Raw genomic sequence first — 22,615 nt, forward strand, 5'->3', positions numbered from 1 at the left:
AACAGTTTGGCTCAGGGCACTGCCCACCCACTATGGCATCCCTAGGCTGGGGCAGGGGCCCTGAGATAATCTTAATATTATCAAGATCACTTCCTGTTAGTTCAGAGCTTTATGGCTTATAAGACAGTATGTCCTCCACTACAGAGGACACGTAAAAGGATGTCCCCCAAAGGACAAAATGTTTTGAATCATGATCTTACTTTGAAGGACACACCCTCTCCCACAGTTATCAGTTCTGGTGTGTGTGTGTGTGTGTGTGTGTGTGTGTGTGTGTGTGTGTGTTTGAAAATTCAGCCACTTTGGGGTTGCTAAACAGGATTCCCCACCTCCAAAAGCTTTGGAAACAGTAATATGTGTTTAATGCTAAAACGAGGCTGAAGCTAGTGCCATCATCTTTGATATGTCACAAGGCACTTTGGGATCTTAGAGTACCTCACGGTGCTGGTCACTGAGTGGGAGCTGTGCTCAGGGTCGGGTAGTGGAACCCTCTGGAAGGAAATGCCGGATAACAGAGTGCTTGGTTTCATCTAATCCCAGATAACAGGGGCCCTTCCCCCACTGCTGCTGACTTTTAGAGTGGCTGGTGGACAGACTCCCATTCATCTCAGCCCCTGCCACTAGCTGGAGAGGACGGAAAGAGGGCCAGAGGGTAGCAGGGAGAGAGGGGGGCAGTGCCAGAAGGCGGGGAGTACGGCTACTGTCCATCCCACCCCCTCACCTTTGTGCTTTGCGTTTTCCCTCTTTTCTTGAGAGTCTACCCTGACCCTCCTCTACCTTCTGCCACCGCAGGATGCAGAGCCACACAGAACATCCCGGAGGGCAACAGAGGCTTGGACTTGAGGAGGTTCAAAAATGAGCAGTCAGGATGGGGGTGGGCCCGAGTCTGGCTTTCATTCCTCGATGGAGAGGGTGCTCTTGGCCCAGATATCCTCAAAAAGAAACAGATTTTGGAGAAAGGAGAGTGGTGGGTGCAGGCTTATCTCACATGGATGAGCCATCTATGAGAACAGTTTGGCTCAGGATACTGCCCACCCACTACGGCATCCCTAGGCTGGGGCAGGGGCCCTGAGGCCTCTACCGCAACCAGAGACAGGAGTTGAAGGGAGATGAGTTGGGAGTGAAGCAGACATCAAGAGAGGAAGGAGGGAGAAAGAGGAGCCAGGATGATAGTAGGTACATAGGAAACTACCAAGGACTGCCCAAACATCTTTCTGACTCCCTAACACACACACACATGGACACTCATACACACCCACACACACAGGACTGCAGCACTGTGCAACTTCAGTGGATGCCATTCACATTAGGGTCTATGTAAATGGCAGCGCAAAGCCTGAGCATCTATCCGTGGCAACCCTGCCACATGCACAAATGCTCATACATAAGCACACTCATACTCATAAGTGTACCTGCATGCACACAAGCACACACACAGACGCAACCTTACTGCAATAAACATTTTGCAAACCTTCAGGCCTCCTCCCCTCCTTTCCTCCCTATACAGGTACTGCCCTTCTTGGAGCCATCTTCACCACTGCCGCATTCCCCAGGGGAACAGAGGTGCTGGCTGACATGGGCAGGAACGAAGAAAGAGAACCTTGGGGGTCCCTGCAGTGACAGGTTGGGTGCTGAGAAACAGGCAGAAAGAGCATAAGCAATCTGGCATCCTGATCCCCCACCCATCTCCAGATCCCCATCTGATCAGCCTACCAGGTGCTCTGTTGCTCTGTCTTCACCACCGCCCCTGGGGGGCAAAAAGATTGGCTGAGCACCCACAGGAAGGAGTCACCCTCTGAGAGGGGCAGTGGTGGGATTGCTGTGTCTGGAATTCATCCTGAGCTCACAGGTCCTACCTCATCCTTTACTGGCTGGTCCACCAGCCACCCTCTCTGCCACTGCTACTAGACGGGGTCCTTTCACCCCGAGGCTCCAGCTCGCCTTGAGAGGCAGACCCCAGGCCCCTGTTCATACTTGCTCAGCTCCTAAGAAGCTGAGCCAGGCAACCAATCCCACCAGTGGATGATGGCACATATGCCTTGGGGGAGGGGCAGCCTACAGTGGATTGAGCTCCAGGCCTCCTGGGTTGAGATGTGGGAGGGCAAGGACTCTGTCCTCTGTGACAATGGCATGGGAAGCGCTCACTGGGTCACAGGGCTGCTTCCTCCCGTACCACTGAGTGTAGAGGCACTTTCCCACCAAGCCCCAAATCTGGCTGGCCAGGTCCCCGTCTCACACACAGGGCCACACGCCTTGCCCCACGCGGATAGACAGACACACAGCACACCAAGAGGGACCCAGTCTCCTGGCACTCCCCTCAAGGGTGGACCAGGCCCAACTATGCCAAGAGATCACAGATTAAAAAGAATAAGCCCCATTCCAGACTGACTCTGACCCAGCATGCCTCTCCCTGACACCTTGGTTTCCACTGGACTCTGGACTCACTGGTGGCTCCAGCCCAGGGCCCCTGTCCTGTCCCAGAAACTGCACCAACAGCCCCATCCCTCCCTGCACCATTTGGCTGGCACCAAGCAAAGGGAGATGATTGGGGGGTGAGGGGCGGGGCGTTACAGTACGTTGGGCCAACGTTACAGGGGGCTGTATTGCATGATGGGGAGGGACAGGGTGTATGAGTGTGTGATTATTGCGTCCTGGGAAGGAACCACGGTCTCTGCCTGCTCCCCACCCCCCCCACCTGCCCCCTCCAGGAGGGGGGGGGGCCCAGCCTAGGTCTTGTGCGTGAAGCGGGCCCACACCTGCTGCAGCTGTGACCGCGAGATGCGGAGCACCGAGGGCACGAGTCTGTGGTTGCCGGCGGCCAGGGGCGCGTGGCGCCGGTGGGGCGCCCGCACGGGGCTGCTCTCCGCCGAGCGGCTGCGCTGAATGAGGGAACCGGAGGAGCCGCCGCCGCCAGGGTGAGGGTAATGCTCGGTCTCCAGCGTGGAGGAGGAGAAAACGGAGGACGCCAGTCGTCGCAGGGGGCTGTACCGCGGGAGGGAGTGCCCCGAGAGTCTGTCCTCCTCCAACTGAAAGAGACCAAGAGAGTGGAGGGAAAAGAGGCGTCAGGCACAGACTCGACAGCTCCGTCTCGGGGGGCCACCCCACCGCTGACAGCCCCTGCGGCACCGGCGTCCCGGGCAGGTCGGCAGGGTCCAGCAGGGTGCAGAGGGGTGCAGACTGTAGTACTTTCCTGCCTCACAATCTAGGCTCCAGCCTCCAATGCCCTTTCCCGGCCTCCTCCTCACACCATGGTCTCCTTGCAGAGACCTTGGTCACTCACTTTCTCCGGGATGCTTTCCTGGCTTAGCTCTACATAGCTCGGGGTTCCCTCTGGGCTGGGGAAATCCTGCCCCCCAGGAAGGCCGCTCTAAAATGTATTAGCATCTGTGCACCATCTGTCTTCCCGGCTGGACTCCATGCCCTTCATGACGTCTAGAGAACACCAGCTACAAGCCCTCTGGGGTGGCACTCCTGCCCCCATGACAGGGGCAATCAGGGTCTCAGTGGCAATATAGCAGAGGGTAGGACTCTGAGGTCCGACTACTTATGTTTGAATCCCAACTCCACCACTTGCTACCTGGGTGACCTCAAACAAGTTACTTTACTTCTTCATGCCTCAGCTTCCTCATCTGTAAAATGGGGGTAACTATGGTTCCCACATCATAGGACCTTTGTAAGGATCAGATGTTATAATATGCAAAGCCCTTAGAACAGTGCTGGCCATGGTGTAAATGCTGTGTCATGTGAACTGTTTTATTACCCTTTAAATCACTCTTGAGAATGAAGAAAGAGATAGAGGACTGGGGGGTGGAGGAGTCGATCGAAATCATTTCTCCAAGGTGGCTTTTTCCCTGTCCTCTGCAAGGTCAAGCGGCATGGCAGGGTGTGGCCGCCTCACTTGGCCACCGTTGGGAAGAATCCCGCCTGTGCCCTGCTGCCCTCGTGCCCTCAAAGGGAAAAGGGAAAGTGGGGCTCAGTGTCCCAGGCTTATGGGGATGGAAATGGTGACTTGGCTGTCATCAGATGTTTCCCAACCTGACCCCTAGCTCTTCCTGGGACTGAGGCCAGTTTACATAGCTTTAGGCGGGGCCAGTGAGGACTGGCTGGGCCAGCTGCTAGAGGGCTGAGGAGGAGGGGGCCCCTGAGGCCATTGAATGGGGGTCCAGGGACCCAGCATGGAACCTCCAGCAGAAAGGCGAGGAGACAGAATATTCTGTAGGATCGTCGTTGCCCTCACTCTGCTTTCCCTTCCAGCTTCTTTGTGGCCAAGTCTAGGATCCTTCTGAACCAGTCCTGTCTGCACTGAGGGTTAGGGGTCCCAGGCCCACCTGGGGATACTGAGGGACAAAGGTACCCACAGTTGCCCACAGCCCCTCTCACAGCACATGCGGGTGGCTCAAGTTCAGCATCTCAGCCAGAGTTTGGTCAGCTGCCATAGGGATTTAATCCCAGCGTGCTCCTGCCCTTTCAGGCCAGGTACTTCCTGTGGCCACCTCCCTGTCCTCAGTGCCCCACTGAAGTGTCATGTCTCTGAGGCCACCCCAGCTTCCCAGGCAGGCTGGCTCCCTGTTCCTAGCAGAAGAAAGTTCTCTGTTATCTCCCTATGTCCCTTGACTGTAAACACCGTGTCTCCACGTTTGCATCCCCACCCCACCCCCTTGACTGTAAGCTCCGATTCATCTTTGTCCCCCAGCCCCTCGCACACGTGGCAGGGAAATGCTCTAGGGGCTGCCAAACAAATGTCCATGTACTCAGGGAATGTTGACCCGCTGGGTTATCAGCCAGAGACAACCTGGAAGGAGGGTAAACATCCCTCCCCCAAATCACACACTCTGTCCGCTGCTCTCTCCTCTGCCCTGGCTTTCCCGGTCACTTCTAATTTGCACCGTAAATTCCGGAGAGAAGAAAACAAGGTGTGTGTAAGAAAAAAATTGAAGTATCATGCTCTGCACACCAAAGAACAATAGATGCTCTAAAACTGCCTGCTTCCACATTATCCTCGTCCCGGCTCCCCACGGGGGTAGGTGACAGAGTTGCAGGTGCTCCTATCTTAGGAGCTGTTAGGAGGAAGTTCACACATCAGACACCAAGCAGACGGAGCTGGGACTAGGAGGGGCTTCCTTGCAGAAAGGCGGCAGGGTGGGGTCCCTATAGAGACTTCCTGCCTGCCCTGAGCCGCTTAATCTAGTTACATTACAGGATGGGGGGAGTTCCACAAACTGTGATTCCAGTGTGCAGCCAGCTTTGGATCCCCCACCCAGGCTGGGCTCAGGACTCTTTCCAGACCAAAAGAAGGAGAACATGTGCCAGTCCATTCCTCCCTCTTCCCCTGCCCTTGGCGAAGGAAGGAGTCAGCTTCACCCTGCTGTACTGAAATACTCCAAGACATGTCCTGCCCCATGTGCTCACACCCAGACACACACAGAGACTGCACCACACACAATGACACGCCCACAGGCACACCTGCTGCCACAGTCCAGCCAGCAGGCGCACACACATGTGTGCATGCAACACACACACACACCCCCCACAAAGGCTCTTTCTGATCCCGCACAAGTCATCTGCTCTCTCTGGCCTGTGTTTGCTCCTCTCTTAAACACACAGGCCTCAGACTGTGTGGCTCCGGGCACAGCCCTGGAGCCAGCTGCCTGGATTCAAATCCTGCTTCTACCACTTAGCAGCTGGTGACCCTGGGCTAAAGACTTAGCTACTCTGAGCCTCAGTTTCCTTACCTTGTAAATGGGGATGGCCTCTGCACAGTATTGTTGTGAGGAATACACGTGTAGAATATGGAATTTCGGGAGCAGTGCCGGCTGTTATATCCTCATTAGAACTATCATGTACTGTGATGATTACCCTGCCAGCTGTGACGTTCTAGGCTTCCATGGATCTCCACACACTCGCAGACCCACTACGCGCTCTACACAGACACTCCGACGTGCACCCACATGCGTGAGTACACACACGGACACGCCCACACACCGCTGCACACTCTTGGGTAAGCTGACACTGACAGTCTATGGCACACACGCAGCCATGGAATGCTGACCAACCTCCCTCTGTACAGTGTGGGGAAACCAAGGCCCGCACACACCTAACATCCCCTCCAGACTCACACGACTCATCAGCTCACCGCTCACTGAGACAGGCAATGCCCGCCCTTGTCACGAGCAGGACCTGAGCCCAAGACTGACTGTACGACAGGCCTGAGCCTGCTCCCCCAAATCTCTCCTCACCCCCTTGGCTGGAATTCCTCAGTGTGAGGCTGACTCCTAGGACAAGGGGGGTTGCATCTGAAGGCGAGAAAAACCTCCCAGATAGCTCAGCACCCCGATTCTGAGACCCACTTGGCCTACAGTCACCAGGAAGGGACTGGAAGAGCCCAGGTCCAGAACTTGGCCTCCTGATTTTAATTCTGGGCTTTCTCTCCACCCCACACCACCACCACCTGTCTCCTTTCCTCCACTCTGCACCTCCCAAGAGCACGACCGATTGTGTGTCTGATCTCTGATGCCTCCGGTCCCCGGCACAGAGTAGATGCGCGGTAAGTAGGGAATGACTAGGCGATGAATGAATGCGTGAATGAATGAGAGAGGAGCAAGGGAGCCCAAACAGATCTTGCTCCTTCTCCTGCTTCCCAGGGCTGGTTCTGGTGGGCACAGTGTCCAGGTCAGCAACACAGCCATGCTGCCCACATCCTGCCCCAGCTGAGCCTCCAACTCAGGCTGGCTAGGACCTCTCTGGGTGGAAGCTCATGGTCCCCACTTTTTGAGCCCCCAATTTTCCAGTGTCCAGGGCAAGGCCAGAACGAACACTCCTCAGGATCTTGGGTCAGAGGTTGTCTCTTCTACACACAGGGATGGGGCCTAAAGACAGCCCTGCTTGGAGCTGCCTTCTCCAGAGCACCTGCGATCTCCCGGCCAGACCTCCCGATTCTGAGCACACAGCGGAACTGGCCCCGGCCCTGCACCTGGCATCTCCCAGAGCCTTGTGCGTGCATGCCCCCGACGTGGGACAGTCCAGTGGAACGCGGCACAGCCCCTGAGCCCTCTGGCATCACCTCCTTGGCTCTCCCCAGTCCTCTGAGGGAGCACAGACCCCATTCAGCACCCAGGGTGAGTGTTGGAGCCACTTCCTGGATCAGAGGTCAGCCTCTACCCCACACAGAGAAGCCAGGCCAGGCCAGTGGCCTTCTGCCTATTCTGACACCCCATGTTTGCCAGAAGAAAATAACCAAAATACCATGAGACATGCTGCGGACCCTCACCCTGGCATTTATGATGCAACCACCATCTGGCCCCTCCCTGCCCGTCCTGCCTTGTCCCCCAGTCCTGCCACACAAGAAGGTGCCATGGCAGCCTGACCAGGTCCACCCAGGGCCCCCAACATGCCCGCCCCTGTGCCCAGTTTAGGGTCCCTGCTGCCCTGGCTCCTTTTCTCCCCATCACTGTCTGAGCGTCCTGGTCCTCAGGGCTCACCCCCCACGTGGAGCCTGCCCTGACCACAGGACATCCCCTGCTGCCCTCACCCCCTTTCAGCAGCTCCTTCGCTGACTTCCAGGAGCCCTCTCCCCAGGTGTTCCACGCTCTGACCCCTTCATCTCACTCTTTTTCAAGGGCTCCCTTTCCTTTCACCCCTCCCCTCCCAGGTGTGAATGTTTCCCAGCTCTGCCTTCACACTTGGCTCTCGCCACCCTCTTGGGTGTCCTCTTGGGTGACATCATCCACTCCTGTGGACTACAAGACCCCCAAATCCATATCTCCTGCCGAGATCTCTCTCCTGAGCACTGATGCCTCCACAGTGGACATCCCACAGTTACCACGAGGTCATTGCATCCAAATCTGAGTTGATACTCCTTTTAAAACCACTCAGTGACGGCACCGCCACCCACCCAGAACACCGGCATCAGTGGAGAACCCCTCTGCTCCGTCACAGCTCCCTCAGTCCTCAGCCAACACCTCTCGGCTCCATCCACCTTGCCCCGAATCCAAAGTCCCCACCCTGGTCCAAGCCACCAGGGCACTCTCCTGCTGGCGCCTGCCATGTGGCCTTCCTGCTGATAGTTTTGTGCCCCTTCAATCCATTTTCCACACAGCAGCCAGAGGGATCCTTCAAAAGTACCAATGTCATCATGTCGCACCCCCGTTTAAAAGCCTGCGGTGGCTCACCAAGCCTTCAGAATCCAGCCCCAACCCCAAGGCCCTCCCAGACAGGGCCCCAGGACCCACCTCGCAGCCTCATGTGCTGCAAAGTGCAAGCAGAGCAGTGCTTTCTGATTGCCACCTCTGGGCCTTTGCACACCCTGTCCCCTTGGCCTGGGAGGTCTTTCTCCTGCTTTGTCACCTGGCTGACACCACCCAGAATGCAAGACTCACCTCAGACCTGGGAGGGTACTTCCTCTGGGAAGTCTTGCTGCCCGCATAAGGTTGGTTTCAGATCCTTAAGCCTGTCTCCCTTCATCAGAGCTGCAACAGTTGGGTGCTAGTCGGCAGCCCCCAGGGAGCAAACGGGAGCACTCCTGGCTACGTGCCAGGACTGTGGGCGCCGGGGGTGGGGAGTGGGGTGCAAGCCCAACCTTACCTGCCTCTGAGGGCCCGTGGGATCCGACTCTCTCCGTCGAGGGCGGGGTCCGGAGTGCAGGGGCGAGTGGGAAGGGCTGCCGGGCGTGGGGGGCTGTGATGTCTCTGACCGGCCATCGGCCTGGTTCAGCTGGGGTGGCAGGGGCTGAGCCGGCGTGAGCCGCACGTCCTCCTCGGCCAGCGTGTGCATGCCGCGTGCCCGGGGCCGGACGGCGGGCTCCGGCCCTGGCCGCCGACGCTCCTCGCCCTCCTCGGGCAGCGGCCGCAGCTCCTCGGGCTCCTCGTCCGTGGTGCCCGACGTACTAGGCTCAGCCCCCGGGGGGAAGTCCTTCAGCTCTGTCTCCTTGTCAATGATGACCCACTCCTTGCTGTCGAAGTCCTCCTCCTCGGCCAGTGGCACCGAGCGGAAGGCATTGCTCAGGGCCTCCTGTTCCACGGAGGCTGACACGTCCATGCGGCCGCTAGCCTGCCGGTCGGCGTGGCCTGTGTCCACTGACAGCATCTGGGCCGGCTGCGAGGAACAGGCCTGGCGCGAGGGTGAGCCGGGCAGATCCATCCGTGACCTGCAAAGCCACCCAACGTGGGGCTCAGTGCCCGGCCTCTCTGTACCCCCAAGGACCCCAAGGAGGTGGCAAGGTGGAGCCTGATGCCTGAGACCCCCTGACCACTGCACTTCTCCCACCCTGGGCCAGGCTCAGCCACGTCCTGGGTTGCCACCCTCCAACCTCAGTCCCTGCAAAGATCTCATTCATTCATTTAGTCATTCATTCAACACACATTTTTGAATGCCTACTGTGTTCCAGGAATCTAAACAGGCAAAAAGTAAAATCTGGTTCTTGTGCCCAAGGAACACTGTCCTCCAAACCACCCCCAGGAAACTGGATCTTCTGATCTTCCTAAAGGCAATTTGATGCTTGCCCAGCCAGGGCTCCCACCCCACGCGGGCTCTCTCCCGCTGCACCCAGGGCAAACACACCCACCTGGCCCTCGAGTTTGCTGATGGTTTTCTAGCCTCTTTTACCACCACCCTTCAAGCCTACCTGGCTGGTTTCACCACCTCCAACAAACTCCAGTGACTCCCAGCCCAGGACAATGTCCACATGCCTTAGTTTGGCATTCAAGGCCCCTGACGGCCAGCCAAAGGCCCCATTTCCCCCTTCCCCTAGCCAGACCCATCTCAAATTCACTTGCTTTTCCCCAAATTGCTCACACCTCTGTGCCTTTACGAATGCCACTCCCCACACACAGCCTGTCCTCCCACTCTTTGCTGTCCACCCCAGCTCGATGTCACCTCCTGCAGGGAGCTGTTCCCTCCTGCATTGATGGGGGTTAGTTTGCCTTCCCAGCGCTGCCTGTGTCCCTTCTCATCACAGAGAGGAGCACGTGTATGTTTACGAATCTCCTGCCCCAGTAGACTGCGAGTTCTGCCAGGCAGGGGCTGGGTCCCTTCTGACTTTTGCTTCTGGGACCCTGATCCTACCTGGGGACATCTCTTTCATCGTTATCTTAACCTGTGCTGTGAATCTCACGTTACTTGCAGAGGTTCTCAACTGGGGAGTACCAGCCCCAAGGTGAGGGTATTCCTGGTTGTAGGATGCCATACAAGGAAGAATTGTCCTCTCCCAGATGCCAGGGTGCCCCCCTGAGAACCACGGAGGCCTCACTCACACTCAGGCTGTGGACAGGGGGTGGACTGCCATCCTCCCCCCCGCATCGAGCCTGTGAGGGGAGGGGTGCAAGATCAAAGCCTCCTGTGGGGCTTTCTCAACATCCTCCTACCCCAGCCTATGTGGGACCTGCCAACTCCAATCTGCACAACATTTTTATCAATTTGTTCATAAGGCTTAAAATAAAAACCCCGGAGGGAGGTCACCCAGGTCTTACATTCATACTCCCATGTAAGTGGCTAATGTCACTTCCTTTCCCAAGAGCATGGTTTGTTTAAATGGATGTGAAGGAGAGAGGAAGCCAGAGGAAGAGAGGGGCCGAAGATTGTGGGGGGGGGTGGGAATTGAAGAAAGCAGGGAGGTGGGACCCCCTGATCCCACCAGCTTCATATGTTCTCCTGCTCCCAAGTGCCCCAGAGCACCCCAAACCCTTTTGCCCTGCCTGAGATCCTGAACCTTCCAGAAAAATCTCTCCTCGGCCCTCTCCTCTCCCCAGCATCCCTGAAACAAGGGTTCAGTCTGAGCCAAACCAATGTGCTCTTCAGAACTGTCTTTGCTCAGGGCATTTCCCACCTCCCTTCTCCCCTCGTATCCCTTTCAAACTGCCCCTCCTCATTCCTCCCTGTTTCCTGGACCCTCTGGGCGACCATGGATGAAAATGTGGTCTTCTGTCCCGGGTAGTTCAAACTGTGAGAGTGTGAGTGTGGTGAGGGTGTGTGTGTATGAGTGTGTGAGTGTGATGGGCATGTGAAAGTGAGTGTGTGTGAGTGTGTGGACGTGAGCGTGAGAGTGTGCGTGTGAGTGTAGTGTGTGTGTGTATGTGTGTGAGTGTGGATGTGAGTGTGAGTATGAGTGTGGGAGTGGGAGTGTGTGTGGATATGAGTGTGTGTGTGAGGGCTGTCAGCTCCCTCGGGACAGGGCCTGCGTCTCTTTGTCCTGGGGTCACCACAGGGATTGGCACAGGGCTGCCCTGACTCGGGCGTCTCCACACCCCAGAGGGGCACTGTGCCCATCCCAGAGGTGGCGTGCAGTTTGGGGCAGAGTCCAGAGAGGGGTTCCCGGCTGAGGTGGGGCATGAGGAGTCAGGGACCTCCTACCCCAGGGCTGGGCCACAGGAAGAGAACTCTTTCCTGGTGCAGAGAAGGCCCCAGCCTTGCTGTGAGGTAAAGCCCCACCCAGAGCCAAGGGAGGTGGGGTCATGTCTCCCACCCGAGGTTGTCCCACCCATCAGATCTAAAGTGAGGATGGGGCCCTGGTCCCTAGCAGCCATCAGCCACCCAAGGTCAACCAGCCACCCTCTCATCCCCCATCCTAAAGGCTCACTTTGACTCTCAATTCTCCAACACTCCCACCCACCAACCAGGTCCCTCCCTGACGTTCAGATCCCTGAGGCCTGACCCCCAAAACTTGGTCTGTCTTCTCCTCAGGCACTCCCCGAATCCTTCTCCAGGCCCCTCCCCCAGAGCTGAAGGGAGCCTCACTAGCTGCTCTGTGGCATCTGTAATTAGTCCCCAGGGAAAGAGGTTCTGGAAGCACGCCCACCTACCATCTCAGCTCTCGCCTCCTCCTACACCTTCCTCCAGCCCCACGCCCCTCCGTGGTCTGAGCTGGGCCCTCTGCATCCCCCACCCCCTCTCCAGGCTGGTCACTGACTCAACTGAGTCTGACCCCAGGCCCAAGTAGAACCCTCTTAACGCTTCCAGGGTCCCCCCACCTCTGCCTGGAATCTGAACTTTCCTCCAGACCAGCCGTGTGAAGGTGGAGGGGACCAGGGGCCCCTGACCATCCCCCTGGCTCCAGACCCACCTCCTCTCATGCAGTTCCACCCGCCCATCCACCGTGGACAGCCTCTCCGACTCAGGGCTGTTGACCCTCCGGTAGTGCAGAGAACGGACTGGGGTTGTCGGTGAGTCTGGGGGGGCGCGCACCGGGGAGCTGGGGACCCCCGCAACTCGGCTCTGCTCCTCCTCCACCACACAGGGGGTCTGCAGGACAGGGGAGCTCCATGAGTGGGGCTGACAGGGCAGCTGTGGGCAGGTGATCTTCTGGGGTGAAGGAGAGAGAGGGAGGTCCGAGCACTGGGATGTCGGTGATCCTGGGATGGGGCCGGGCCAGGCAGGCAGGGCGAGCAGGCAGGCGGCTGGGGAGAGGGGCCCACAGGTGGGGAGCAAGGTGGGAGGGGGAAGGCCACCCGCGTGCCCCTCCGCAGCTGCAGTTACTTTGCCAATGTTGATCCGGAGTTTGTTCCGGTTGACATCTGTCTCCTCCCAGACTTCAGCCTCAGGACCCCCAGGGTGAGGGACGAGGTGGGGGCTGGAGCCCGGCCCCTCGGGGGGCCGCCCCGGCAGGATTGGAGGTGCGTTCTCCTGGTCACTCAGGTGCTCGCCCTGCAGCACATCCTCGGTGTTTTCCCGGAGCAGGTCGCCGGGCACCGGCGTCATGTTGACCACCCTGTGGAGGCCGGGAGGGGGCCGTGGGCAAGGCTGGCAGGGGTGCCCTCTCCTCTAGCACAGGCCCTGGAGACCACCCGCCACCCATGAGAGTGGGCACAGGCAGGGTCCGGCAGGGTCGGGGCGTCCGTAGGCCCATCTCCATCCCTGGCTCGCAAACCCTCTGGGACCAGACCACCCTCAGGTGGCTCAGGTGGTCAGAGGGCTGAAGGGCAAGTATGGCACCACCTGGCTCTGTTTATGTAGGAGATCTCGATGCTCTCCGGCCCTGCCAGCTCCCCACTACATTTCGCTGGCTGGCTTCCTTGAGACTAGGAAATGGGTCTAAATAAAGAATCACTTTGGAGTTCCTGGACCAATGTCTTTACAGACCCGGCACCTCATGTGCTGGCAAGTCCTGTGGAGTCTCCGCAGTGTGTCCCCTGGCTCACCCCTGGGGCTGGGTGGGGAGCCCTTCTCACTCTGGCCCCTCCCTGGGCCACTCTATCTTTGTGCTTTTCAGTTAGATCTGAAATTGTTGACCCATCGATTACAAACATCCCAGACTCAGCTGAGAGCACTTGGAGGGCAGGGGCTGCACATCTCTTCTCGAGCTCCCACAGGGCCTGGTGCCAGGGCTCAAGACCTGTTCGCTGAATGGATGCGTGTGAGTGACCACCAAGAAACAGACAGACTGTGGCGCTGGGGGAATCTCACTCAGGGTTCTCTGCTCCCCAGTAAGGTCAAGAACTCCAAATAAGGGTGCCCCCTCCATCCCCAGATTGAAGGTAGAGATGTGGCAGAACTTCCTGGGATTCAAGAACCCCGCTTTTGGGCACCAAGAACAGGAGAGACAGCCAGGTGTGTCCAGGTAGGAAGAGGAGGAGAGGGTGGCTTCTCAGGTGACACCTCGGGGCAGGGGTCGTCTGCCCCCCCGTCACCCCTCCCAAGACTCACCCAAACATGGCTGCCGTCTGCCGGGTGTTCTGCTGGGGCGGGGTGGAGGTGCTCGTGGACAGGAGGGCGTCATTGCCCGCCTTCTCCCAGTCAAAGGCCTCGTTCTCGGCGATGCCCCGCTCCTTCATGCTGTTCTCAAACACTGACATGATCAACTGCAGGGATGGGGTTGGTGGGAGGACAGAGAGGTGACCCAGGGGCTAGCCAGGAGGAGGGGGCAGTTGCTGGGATTGCAGGGGGAAGAGAGGGGCCTTCCAGGACAGGAATGGGCCACGAGGGGGGTATTGAAAGAAGGGCACATTGATTTTAAATGAAAACATGCACAAAGTATGCAAATCAGCATGCAAATTATTGTCTTGACTTAAGCTCCACTGGCTGGACACAAGCCCTTGGAGATCTGTCCCCTGATTACCATCCCCAGCCTCCTCTGCCATCTCCACCAACTCAGCAGAAGCAGCAGCAGTAGTTTCCCAAACCCACCACCTGGGGTCATGCCTCTGCACAGGCTGCTTCCTCTGCCCGCAGTGCCTTTCCCACTGTCCTCTCCACTCTGGAGCCTTCCCTGAACCCCCCACCCACACGATTTGGCACAGAGCAGCGGTTTGAATTGTTCACAGGCCTATCTGCCACCTCTACACTTCTAGCAGCCAGCCCAGGGCCCAGCACAGGGTGTGCTCGAAGCTGTGTGGTCTGGGGGAACCCATGACGCTGAGTTAGGCCTGGGGGGCTTGGCCTCCCACTGCCCAAGTAAGGGATCTCTGCCAACAACCGGGTCCCTGGGTTCAGGAGGTGGCGGCCCCACAGACCTTTCCACTTCTGACTTAGCTCTCTCCAGAGGGTTCTCTCTGCTAGCATGACCCCCTTCACTGCGAGCCCACTGTGTGCCTGACACTATCTGTGCTCCCACACAGTGGATCCTGGGCAGAACATTCTCTGATCAGTGGGTCCCATAGGGGTGTAGCGATGGCGCCTTGGAAAGAGCACTGGACTTGGAGTCAGATGTGCCTGAGCCCTGCCCTGCTCCTAACCAGGCTGTCAGGCCTCAGTTTCCTCATCTATGAAATGGGGATAATCATCCCACTTGGCCTCCTGCAGCGTTTCAGTGTAAAGTCCTTGAAAGCACTTGGCTTCATTAATTGTTAAGTGCTGGAATAATAACGTAAAGAACACGCAACATTACCAAAGGCTTGTTTTAAAGCTTAAATGAGTTAATGCAGGAAAAGTACTGAGAACAGGGTGAGCTCTTGATAAATCTTAGCTGTGACTACTGTTTACAAGAGCACAGAACAGTTTCTTCCGTGCGGTTGGAAGACCGGGGAAGGTGCTCAGGGCCAAGCCGGCAGGGGCGCAGGGCCTCAGCAGGATGGGTGGCGCTGGAGACAGTCACCCATAGAGAGACGTCGGGGGTGCAGGAGCAGGCAGGCAGGCTCCCACCTGGTAATCGGGCTTGGTGAAATAGTCAAGGCTGGCGATGTGGTCCAGGAAAAGGTGGAACTCGGAGGGCATGTGCTTCAGCAGCATCCGGTGCTCGTACTTCTCCTTGATCATCCCTACCTGCTCCTGGAGACAAGAGGGCACTGGGAGATGGAGCCCCAGCTGCCCTACACCCCCTCCCTGCCCTCAGACCCAGCTGTACTGCCCTCACCTTGTCCTTGATCTTCCTCCAAGGTAGCTGACCCACTGCAAACTCCACAAGCATGTAGAAGAGGGACCACAGATCATCGTGGCGGCCCATCTCCTGGGGATGGGAGCAGGGAGGGGGTCACCCATGGCTCCCAGGTCCTTCCCCGGGAGTGGAAGCTGACCCTTCACTGAGGGACACCAGTCAGGGTGCCTATGGGCAGAGCTGGGGTCTCCCTGAAGCCACAGCTCCATTCCTGACCCGCCAACACACAGAATCCCACAGTCAAAAGTTCTGTGCGTGCTTTCTCATCCACAGAGATTTGTGGTGGGGACAGAGAGGAGGGGATCCCCAAAACAAGGAAGAAGGTGACGTCAAGGGGAGACGCCCTCTGAGCCCTCTTCCAATCAGGGTCTCTGGACGGGCATCTTCCAGCCCCTGCCCTGCACTCCTCTCCCCACCTCCCATCACAGCTGCCTGCCCTGCCCTCTTCCTCAGCAGCATACTCTGCCCCTGACCTCTGCCCTTACTGTCCCCACATCCCTCAGTCCCGCCCTGCCACTCACCCGGTTCTTGTGAGCGTTGACCGAGGCATAACGAACAGTCCCACGAAACCCGGCCACATTCCGAGGCTGCAGAGGGGAGAACACCACCAGGAACGTCACCCACTGCCCCTGACCTCGGCCACATCTCAACCCTGCTTACCAAGCCTAATTCTGCCTACTTTAGCCCTGACTGCCTCCTCCCCCATCACCGCCCCACCCACCCCCCCCCCCCCCCCGCCCCGCACTGCCGAGTCGGCCTGGCCAGGAGCAACCTGACACACCAGGCCCAGTCCTAAACCCTTCTCGACCCTGCTCACTGTCGCTGCGTCTGCCCTTGACCAGGCAGACCACAGGGCGTGGCATCCACCCAGGCCAAGGGGGAGAGGGGGACAGGCCGAGTGTGGACCCAGCACTGGATGACACTGAACACAAGGCCAGGCCTGTCTAGGCAGCTGCAGGGAAAACTGGTGAAGGGTCCCCAGATCAGGGGGTGGGGCGAGGATGCCAGGATTCCCGTGAGCGGCGGTACTCACGGGCCGAACGTCCCCCGTGGTGTTGGTGTACTGCCGGGCCAGCCCAAAATCCAACATGTAGCACTTTCTGTAGGTGGAGGGCAGCCTGCCCATGGCAAAGTTTGACTGGGGGAAGACAGTAGCTGTGAGTCTTGGGGCTCCAGGCCCACCTCAGGGGACACCAAGAAACAGCTCTGGTGAGGGGCCTTCCACCCCACATACACTCACATGAGAGTAAAACATCAACATGTACAGCAGGTCACGGACCTTATCTGAGGGGCAGGTGTGATTATGCTCATTTTAGAGAGGAGGAAACTGAGGGCAAACTGCAGGCTTCTCCAAGATCACACAGCAAGAGGTGACCCAGCCGAGGTCCGCCTGGCTCCGAATCCTCGGAACTCCCAGCGAGGCTGTGTGGCTTAGTGTAACTGTCCTGCCCTGAGGCATCAGGAGACCAGCACTGTTCTTGCTGTGTGACCTTGGGCCATTCAACCAACCCTTCTGGGTCTCAGTTTTCACCACTTTAAATTGGGTCCAAGCACCAAGATCCAAGATGTTACAAAATCAGCTACTTGGAATCTCTTACCAAGCCCCAGCCCCTCGTCCCCCTTCCTTCAATCCTTCCATCCTTCCCCAACCCCTTCACCTTTCCAGGTTCAAGGACTATTCAGGTCAGGGGTGAGAAAAAGGAAGAGAAGAGAAAAGAGGGGAGGACACGGGCACGCCCAAGGGGCAGGCAGGGGTGCTCCTGAGAGGCAGGGGAGAGGAAGAGATGGAGCTTGGGATGGAGAACAGGAGGAGGGGACAGGTAGTAGAGGCTGTCCCCACCCAACCACTGTTCTGGAGAAGAAACCAGGGGACCCAGGGGAGGAGAGGAGGTGGGGTGTGTGCTTCAGAGGAGGGGGCAGCCCTCACCGGCTTGATGTCGCGGTGCAGGAAGCCCACGGAGTGGATGGCCTCGATGGACTCCAGGATCTGCTTGCCCAGCCGCAGAGTGGTGCTCAGCGTGAAGGTGCCTCGAGGCTGGCTGCGTCGCAGGTCAGCCAGGTTCCGGCCCTGGGGTGGGGGAGGGGGTGGGGACAGGCCCAGCTCAGCTGCCATTCCGACCACCACCGCCATGACACTCTTCCCAGCCTCGTCCCAAAGGCTTGCGCCCACTCCCCGTTCCTCCCAGGGCCACAGTCTCCATCCCATCCCAGGAGTCACCACCAGAGCTCCTGGGGGAGAGTGAAGGGAGGATGGGCCACGGGGACTCACCTGGAGCTGCATCACTACATAGTTAAACTTCTCGTTCCGGCCACAGCCAATGAACCTGCACACGTGGTCTTTCCCTGAGGGATACAGACAGGGGTCTCCCAACTCCTACTCCTTCTTCCTCACTCCCAGCCCTAAGGTGGGCTTCCCGTGCACTCTTGATTCCTGGTTCCCCCAGCCCTGGCCCCATGGCCACTCCTCCCACCTCCCCCTGCCCTTAGGCCCATCATCACTCTTGGACTCTGTTCCCATATCCCCTCGCCCATCACCTCTCAGCCCCTGGCTCCATCACCTCTTCCCTCCCATCTTGCCCTGGACCCGCACCTTGCAGCTTTTTGAGCACAGCCACCTCCATCTTGAGGACCTGCTTGGGCTGCTGGGCCGACTCCACCTTCAGGGCCACATTCTCCCTGGTCAGCAGGTCCATGGCCTCGTAGATCTCACCAAAGCCCCCGCCCCCGATCTTTTTGAGCTACAGAGACGGGTGAAAGGGAAATAGGGGACCCAGGGATCAGGCTGAACAGCTCCTCACCCCACCCATTACTGGGTCACCTCCTTCACTGATGGGGGCAGGGGCTGTCCTTGAAGAGGAGGACCCCATGGCTCCCTTCTTCACCCCACCCACCCATGCTCCCACCGCCTCTCCTAGTGCTGGAGACAGAGAGCTCAGTCCATGGGTGTACAACTATTCACAGACACAGACACAGACACACAGACACAGACACACACACATGCATAGGGCTACACGTCAGAGTGGGCAGTGGGAAAGTTATGAGACCTGGGACTCCACAGAGACAAGGAGACAAGCCGATGCAGGATTCTGAAGAGATAATGGGCCGCCGTGAGCCTTTTAAGGACAATAAATATCACGCTCCCCCCATCCCCCACCTAGACTGAGCAGCCTCCATCCAGAAGCAAAACTAATTTCCAGAACCTTGCAGCTTCAGGTGGGTCCCTCCCCCAGGGAGGCCAGTCCTTCCTGGGGTTGGCAGTCTCCTGAAAGATGACACCAGGGGCAGAGAGCATTTAGAGAGGAGTGTTTGGGGGAGGGGACTCAGCAAGGGTGTTCTCTGCCCAGGCCCCCTGCTGAAGCTCACATCACTCCCGAGGCCCCAGGTCAGATGCCCAAAACCAGGGTGAGCCTCCTGTCCAGGGGAACATGGTGGGGATGGAGGTTTGAAGAGGATCTGTGTGTTCCCAGGGAGCATTGCAGTGGAGCTCTGATGCTCTGGGCCCCCCCTCCCCTAGCATCTCTGGGCAGTCAGTGAGAAAAGGCAGAGGGGAGAACCGTGACAGAGGAAGAATTGGCCAGGGGAGATGAGCAAAGCTGAGTTATGGGGCGGGATTAAGTCAGGGGCCCAGGGGTCTTGGAGAGTGAGGGTGCTGCTGGCAATGATGGGGGGACAGGGGAGAAGATGCTGAGTTCTAGGTTGGGACTCATTTGGTTTAAGAAAGATGTACACCTCTTTCAGCCATCTTTCCATGTCGCCATAATGGTGCGCACAAAGGTCCTGGCTGATGCTCTCAAGAGCATCAACAAAAGTGAGGCAAATGCCAGGTTCTTATTAGGCTGTGCTCCAAAGTCACCATCCAGTTTCTAACTGGGATGCTGAAGCATGGTTACATTGGCGAGTTTGAAATCACTGATGCTCACAGAGCTGGGAAAATTATTGTGAACCTCACAGGCAGGCTAAACAAGTGTAGAGTGATCAGCCTCAGATTTGATGTGCAGCTCAAAGATCTAGAAAAATGACAGAATAATCTGCTTCCATCCCGTCAGTGTGGTTTCACTGTACTGATAACCTCAGCTGGCATCATGAACCGTGAGGAAGCAAGATGAAAAAACACAGGAGGGAAAATCCTGGGATTCTTTTTCTAGGGATGTAACACATCTGTGCAAAGAAAATGCCTCAATAGAAAAAAAAAAAAAAAAAAGCTATACAGTTCAATTCTCACCTCCCCAGGGAGCCTCCCACCCATGGGTGGCCTGCCCTCTTCCAGAGTCCTCACTTGTGTCCTGTTGGCTTGTAACGTGCCAGCCGCAGCTGGGCTTGCTCATGATTGGATGGAGGCTGCTCTGAGCATCTGTAAACTCCTGACTCTAAGCCTCTTGCATCTCTGAGCCCTCCCCTTGGCGTTTATTCAGCAAGCGGATGCCCAATAAATGTTTAATGGTGGTTGAAACATGGGAATGGTGAGAGAAAGGGGGCAGGGCAGAGCTGAGGACTGGGAGTTCCCAGCAGGTTACAGTTGTAAACACTCTAGAAAAAGAGAGAAGGATGAAGGGAAGATTTAGAAGACAAGTGGAAGGCTGGTTGGGTTCTTGTGCCCAGGAAAGAGGAGGGAGGAAGAACAGTGAGAAACCAGGGTTCCTCTCTACTTGAGATGAAAGTTAAGATCAGACTTCTAGAAGAATTTCAGAACAGGAGGAGACAGATGCAGACTCAAGGGAAGCAATGGCATGTCTTCCTCTGGGAATGTGAAACTCAGGGGAGATTCTAGTATCTTCTAGATTCCTTTACGGTTTTCTTTGTGGGAACATGGAGGAAACACCTCGTTTTCTGTGCTCCAGACTCACAGACATCATCTCAGCTCATCCCCAGAGGCTCCCAGCAACACAGGTAAGGAAGGTCACAGGAGTTGTCATTTTGCACAAAAGGAAAACTAAGGCACAGAGAGTAAGTACCTTGCCCCAGTTCACACTGCTAGTAAGTTGCAAAGCTGGGTTTCACTTAAACCCAGGCAATCTGATGCAGAACCCACAGTCTTAACTGAAATAATGTAGGAACCGTTGACTATACTGTGATTAACAGTGTGAGTGCTGAGATTCAAGGCCAGATCCACCAGGCTCCAAAATCCTTGCTGGAGATGGTAAGGAGGGCTCGGGGCACCCAAGACATTTCTGACACCTACTCTCCAATTTCCCAGGATGCCAAAGGGTATTTCTCTACCACCTCCACTTCCAAACAGAGTCTATTTCTCTTTCCTTAGTTCCTTCCTCACCCCCACCCACCCATTACAGAACCTCTGGGGGCAGGGGAGTACAGCAGGCACCCTAATAATACTTTTAGGAGGACATGAAAATGTTTCCATTTCTTTTACAATCAGAAGGGGAAAATGAACTTTTAGATCAAAAAATTTTTATTATATAGTATTAATTTATTCCTCATTATAGCAATGCAGTCATACAATTGCAATCTTTAGTACTTTATTATGTTGGAAGGGGATGGTAAGGGCAAAAGTGCCCACTAAAGTGTCACAAAACAGCTTTGCCCACAGCCCAGTGACAGGAATGTTCTCTCAACCTCCCTGCACCAGACCCTATTCCTCCCCTCCTAAATTTTTTCTGGACCCTCTCCCCTGCCGAAGGACCTCAAGAAACACGACACAATAGGACTAGCATTCACTTAGGAAAAAGGAAACCAGGTTTCTTGACCCAGCTCTGGGTGAACTGGGGTGAGTTTCCGCTTTTCCCTTTCTGTAAAATGAGAGTTGGACTAGAATATATGTTACAACTCTCCCTCGGCTCTCTGATCCTGATTCTCAGATGGGCTAATTCTTAAGAAGCAACATAGTTCAGTGACTGTTGCCCCAGCAGTCAGACAAACCTGGTTCCACCGACTAGTCATGGGAACTTGGCAAGTTAGCTAATCTCTGTGCCTCAGTTTCCACAACTGTGAAACGGGGATAGTAACAGTATCTACTCCATAGGTTGTTGAGATAATGCATGTAAGGCAGTTTGCATAGCGCCCGGCCACAGTAAGTGCTCAAAATAAATGCTAAGTTTTTATTGTTATTATAGTTTGACATTCTGATTCTAAGGGGCACCCCTCAAGAAGAAAAAACTGCTATTATTTTTAAATACTCCACCAAGTGCCATGGACACTCATTTTCTCCTGGCACAGCCCATCTGGGCAATTTTCTTGGTTCCTGAGCTGTGCCTCACTCTCTGTCTGTTCCTCGTGGAGACTGGCTGAGGGGAGGCATCTGGCACCCCACCCTCTCTATTTCTCCAGGGTCCAGGGAGGGAGGGGAAAGCGAGATCACCTGGCAAAGACTGAGGGCTTGCCCCTTTCCCCTCTACCCCTGCCACTTCTCTCCCCACTCATCTCCCACCCCCTCCCTCAAAAAGCACAGGAAATTTCTAACCCAATTTCAGTATGTGAGTGAATACCCTCTTTTTCTCACCTCTTCAATGCAAAAGTCCTCCTGCCTCCAATCTGCCAGAAAGTATGCCCTGAGCAGGACCCGGAAGGGGTGAGGGTGGGGTCTTGGAGGAACATTCCTCACTTTGCCAGACCCTCATGCCTTTGATTACTGCCCTGGCTCCTCCTCTCCCAGTTTCTGTCCCCTTCCTCTGCCCCTCAGGAAGTGCCCCTCTGGGACATAGACAGCCCTTTCCCTCAGCTCTCTGGTTCCTCCAGCTCCCTCCCTCACCTCCTCCAGTCCCAGAGACATCTCTGACAACGTTGCCACCTTTGCCCCTCTCCCTGGCCACTAGGAGACCTGCCCACTGGGTAGTTGTTACCATGGAGACCTGCCCGCAGCCAGGCCCCACTCTCCTCTCAACCCCGCACCTCCGGTGAGCTGAGCACCCACCCTATGCAGACCCACAAGCTCACATAGTCACCCCAAATTCTGCCCCACATCATCCTGCCCCCATAAAAAGAGGACATCAGAGTGCCCTCAAGCATCGGAAAGAAAGGGGGGGCGGTGGGACAGGGATTGATTTACCATAGGTTCCGCTCAACATACACTACACTGCCTTTGCCTCGACCCTCACGTGTCGCCCTCCCATCCGAGAGGCAAAGCCCTGAAGAGGCTCGGACTACAACTCCCAGCAGACCGAGCAGCCCGAAGTCCTGGGCTGGAGGAGCAAGGCACGCTGGGAGATGGAGTCTCGGCATGTTGCACCTGCCGCAGGAAGCAGTGAAGGGAGGAGGGTGGATAGAGAAGATGGAGTGCGGATGCGGTGGGAGCCGCCTTCAGGGCCTCTTTCCCCGAACCCAAGCTTTTCTGTCCTCTGCGGAAGAGGAGGGGCTCACTCATTGCCC

The 22,615-nt window shown here is 56.7% G+C and overlaps 1 protein-coding gene and 1 pseudogene across 1 annotated transcript in view; one reads left to right on the top strand and one right to left on the bottom strand.

Annotated features, from left to right (window-relative positions):
• Nucleotides 1-22,615, bottom strand: part of TTBK1 (tau tubulin kinase 1) — a 35,400-nt gene that overhangs the window by 12,320 nt on the left and 465 nt on the right. Inside the window, exons 2-12 of the mRNA XM_059937449.1 lie at nucleotides 17,886-18,033; nucleotides 17,565-17,638; nucleotides 17,223-17,363; nucleotides 16,329-16,433; nucleotides 15,817-15,882; nucleotides 15,275-15,367; nucleotides 15,064-15,189; nucleotides 13,630-13,784; nucleotides 12,463-12,694; nucleotides 12,050-12,228; nucleotides 8,578-9,139 (exon numbers count right to left, since the gene is read on the bottom strand). Coding sequence (XP_059793432.1) covers nucleotides 8,578-9,139; nucleotides 12,050-12,228; nucleotides 12,463-12,694; nucleotides 13,630-13,784; nucleotides 15,064-15,189; nucleotides 15,275-15,367; nucleotides 15,817-15,882; nucleotides 16,329-16,433; nucleotides 17,223-17,363; nucleotides 17,565-17,638; nucleotides 17,886-18,033 — 1,881 coding nt within the window. The remainder of the gene's footprint in view (nucleotides 1-8,577; nucleotides 9,140-12,049; nucleotides 12,229-12,462; nucleotides 12,695-13,629; nucleotides 13,785-15,063; nucleotides 15,190-15,274; nucleotides 15,368-15,816; nucleotides 15,883-16,328; nucleotides 16,434-17,222; nucleotides 17,364-17,564; nucleotides 17,639-17,885; nucleotides 18,034-22,615) is intronic.
• LOC132373979 (small ribosomal subunit protein uS8-like) lies at nucleotides 19,055-19,440 on the top strand (annotated as a pseudogene).

The sequence above is a fragment of the Balaenoptera ricei genome, chromosome 11, assembly GCF_028023285.1.
Source record: "Balaenoptera ricei isolate mBalRic1 chromosome 11, mBalRic1.hap2, whole genome shotgun sequence".
Lineage (NCBI taxonomy): Eukaryota > Metazoa > Chordata > Mammalia > Artiodactyla > Balaenopteridae > Balaenoptera > Balaenoptera ricei.